Below are 3,786 nucleotides of genomic sequence, written 5' to 3'. Positions count from 1 at the left end.
TTTAGTTAAAAAAATATATTTTAACAAAATCTAAAGTTATATATATATATATATATATATATATATATATATATATATATTTTTTTTTATATAAATTTAGCAAAATTTTAAATTATTAAAATTGTAACTAACAAAATTAATAAATTACCAAACTTTCCCAACTTCCGAACGGAAAACGACAAAAGAGCATTTTAGAGCGAAAATATATATATATATAAACAAAAGCCCACTGTAGTGTTCTGTAGACTCTTGAGAGTACAGAGCTTGGGTGAAGAAGACGAGAGTGAGTTGAGTTTTGCTTTTTCATTCTTCAAAGCTTCGAATCTCCACCATTTTTTGTTTTCCTTCTTGGAGGAGGAAGCTGCCTCAGAAATGGATTCCGTGTTCGTTAGAGCCTATCGAAGTCGTATTACTCTTGCCACAGGTATGCCGTTTTTTTTCTTCAAATCCAAGTGGTTTGAGGCTGTTTCAGTTTATTTTAACCTTAGATTCTCCATTGGATGTTTAGCTTATTGTTTTAAGCTTCTTTCTTCTTGTTGATTGGTGCATTTTTGTTATCGAGCCTGTTTTTATTTTTTATGCTTTGTTTTCATTTGCGCTTGGAGAGAAATTCGATGATGTTCTCGCGATACTCTTAGTATTTCTTGATTGAAGCTGATTCGAGTTTGATTTGTTTGATTTGCTGGTTCTGATCGATAGGTGGAATTGGAAACGGCTGGACGAATCGTGACGTCAACAATGTTTCGCTTACAAGTACGACCAATTCATCTTTGAATATTATTTTCTTTGCTTTTATCGCTTTTGCTTCTCGGCTTTTTTGTTATCCTTAATTCGTCAGTGCCACACGCAGCATCCTTGTCATTTTTGCTTGATTTTTCTGATTTCATGTTTGGTAGCGCAATTGACAAAAGACTTTGTTGTTGATTGTTCAAGTTGGATGAATTGAACCAGCGGAAGAGATTATCCGGGCGGCGGGCATCCAAGGGGCTATTTAAGAGTTGAATTTTAAATTTAACAACGATTTAAAAAAAAAAAAAAAGTTAGAACAATAATTTCAATCGTATAGCAACTTCAGTCTTAGCCAGATGCTGGGTCGTAATTTTATAAAATTTAATTTGAAAACTATTATATAAAATAACCTGCCAAGTGCCTTATTATATTTTTCACAGCTACCAGTGTTGATATCATTGGAAACCCAGGACTTTTTTTTGATAATATAGATGTAGAATATTCATTAATTATCAATTGTTATCTTAGAACTTGTGCAGTCTCATTGAATCTTCCTCCAGTCAAGGTTTCATTTTCTCAAAAACAATTAGAATTCATAATTTATTTATTTATTCGTTTCTTTTTGTTAGCCTTATTGTGTGGTTATGTACTTCTTTAATCAATGTTGGGGGGCGTTCTATAACTTCTTTGTCTTTGGTTGGAGTTATCTTACCTCTTAACTATTTGTCTTTTAAATATCAGTTAGTAAAGAAATTTTAAAATCTTATTTTCACCTTTTTCTTAGAAGATGAGATATTTACCCTTATTTGAATTGTAGCTCTGAAGAGAAAATATGAATAACTGAACACTACGAATGTCCTTGAATAAGAAATTCTATCTTTGATCCTCCAAATTTTGGAGAACGTTGCACCCGAACTACCAAATATCATTATCTGGTGTGATTGACCCAAGTAGGGCACGTTTGGTAGTGTATGTCTGCATGTTGGGCCATTGAAAAGAGTGCTTGGATGCGAGATGTTGGCCTTTTGTCAATGACTGGTGGCCCATGACATGCCGTAATTTTGTTGCAAGTCCCTTACCGAAAATGAAACTAGAGAAAAGTGGAGGATGTGAGAGACAAAAATAGGAAAGATGATATATCATTGAGGAATTTGAGTGAAGAAGTTCCTTCTCGGTCTCGCGTGAGTACTGTTTGTATGTATATTTTATATTGTCTGTGTCATAATAGTGGGAAGATTCGAATCAATTTTAAGGAAAAATCTTCACGTTTATAGAGTGGATTTTATGAATACTGAGATCAGAGACCTTCAGGATCTGCAAACAGATTCTTGTAGTAGTCACTGAATCTGAGACATTATTATCCCATACTTGAGTAAAGCGCACTCCAAATGGGCTTGTTTTCTTCCCAATTAACGCCCACGTGGCTTGGGCAGCGTAGCATGCCAAGGATTTATTGAGAATTAATCTTTCCAACTCTTTTCTAGACTCTGACTTAATAGAGTTAGAATCTATTAGTCCTTGAATCTGCCATTCTTTCACACATTTTAGGCCAAGTGAAGTTACCATTGACATGATGGAGTCTTTGACAAAGATCAATTGATTGAATTCCTCCTACTCTTTGTAATTCTAGTAGTGATGTCTCTCAGCCATCCATCAGACATCATTGAAGTCATCAGCCACATACCAACTTCCTCGGCAGAGACCCACTAAGTCATAAAGCCTTTTCCAATACTTCTTACAGAAAATATCAAAAACATAAACCAACCGTTCGTCTACCCCCCTAGAGAAAACATTTCTCTTTGAATTAGCAAGTATCTTCTTCACCTTCTCCACCACAGGGTCCCAAAAGGAAAGAGAATTTCGGTTATGGCAAAGAGAGTCCTAAATAAGATGAAGGGAAAAAGCCAATCTCGCAACCCATCAGACAATCTTGCTTAGAGTATCCTCAACAAGCAAGGAGAGAAAGGGGGAAGAGGATCATCCTGTCTCAAGCCTCTCACGACATGAATTCTCTCCTTGGGTATACCATTCATTTGAATAGAATGTATATCTGTCTTGAGTCCTGCATCTGCACCCAAAACTTTTCCTTTCAAGAACTTTATCCAAAAAATTCCCGTTCACATGGTCATAGACCTTCTCAAAATCGATGTTGAAGATGACTCCCACTTGACCACAACTTTGATACTTCTCGTTAACCTCGTTAGCAATGAGAGCCCCATCAGGAATTTGCCTTACCTCATACCTTGGGCCTTACAGATCGTAGAAGAAAGCTAGAGCTTTGGCAATGATCTAATTACACTCATAACCAGACTAATGGGTCTGAAATCCTTAACCCAATTTACCCTTCTTCTTTAGGGATGAGGCAAACAAAGGTTTCATTCAAGGAGTTACCCAAGAGACTTCTTTCAAAAGAATCCTTAAACACCCGCTCCAAGTCCTCTTTTAAACCCTTCTAATTATCCTTAATAAAGATCATGGAGAAAACCGTTGATATTTGCATCCTAGCTTGAGGTGGAGTGTCGTTGTGGATGATCCCTTGCTAGCTGGCTTATTCTTTAAATAGTTTTTTCCTCTCTTTTTCCAGCGCATTTGCATCTCTCTCTTTTTTTATTTGTTTATTTATTTATTATATTTTTTCTAACTTTCCTCTTATGTTTTCTTCTTTCTGGTTTTCCCTCTCCTACTGGACTGTATAATTGTATTTTTTTAACTAGTTGTTTTTACCACTGTATTCATGAGATCAATCAAATGAATAGAAAGTATTTTCCCACCCCATCTTCACTGAAGGAACTATTTATGTCTCTCGGTGAGCATTTTAAGTTAAGATGGATTTCTTCCAAAACCTAGTAGTTTTAGCTGTTTCATAGTCTGGGGTGAAGTTCTTTGTATACAATTGTCATTGCTAGGCAGAGAAGTTTTTCGTAATCCACCTTGGGTGGTTGGATTGCCGCCCTTCCTTTCCTTTTTGCATCATTTCATTCCATCATTGAAATTCTGTTTCTTCGTCTCCTTCTTCTTCTTCTTCTTCTTTTTCTTCAAAAAAAAAAAAAAAAAAAA

At 35.6% G+C, this 3,786-nt stretch overlaps 1 protein-coding gene across 2 annotated transcripts in view; it reads left to right on the top strand.

Annotated features, from left to right (window-relative positions):
* Window positions 1-234: 234 nt before the first annotated feature.
* The window catches only part of LOC111468615 (homogentisate phytyltransferase 1, chloroplastic-like), a 13,752-nt gene continuing 10,200 nt past the window's right edge, over window positions 235-3,786 (top strand). For both annotated transcript variants that reach the window (XM_023113892.1, XM_023113890.1), the window contains exons 1-2: window positions 235-424; window positions 700-753. In XM_023113892.1, coding sequence (XP_022969660.1) covers window positions 373-424; window positions 700-753 — 106 coding nt within the window. In that variant the 5' untranslated portion in view covers window positions 235-372. The remainder of the gene's footprint in view (window positions 425-699; window positions 754-3,786) is intronic.

Source organism: Cucurbita maxima, unplaced genomic scaffold (assembly GCF_002738345.1).
Source record: "Cucurbita maxima cultivar Rimu unplaced genomic scaffold, Cmax_1.0 Cma_Scf00037, whole genome shotgun sequence".
Classification (NCBI taxonomy): Eukaryota; Viridiplantae; Streptophyta; class Magnoliopsida; order Cucurbitales; family Cucurbitaceae; genus Cucurbita; species Cucurbita maxima.
This window is presented reverse-complemented; position numbering and strand designations above follow the sequence as displayed.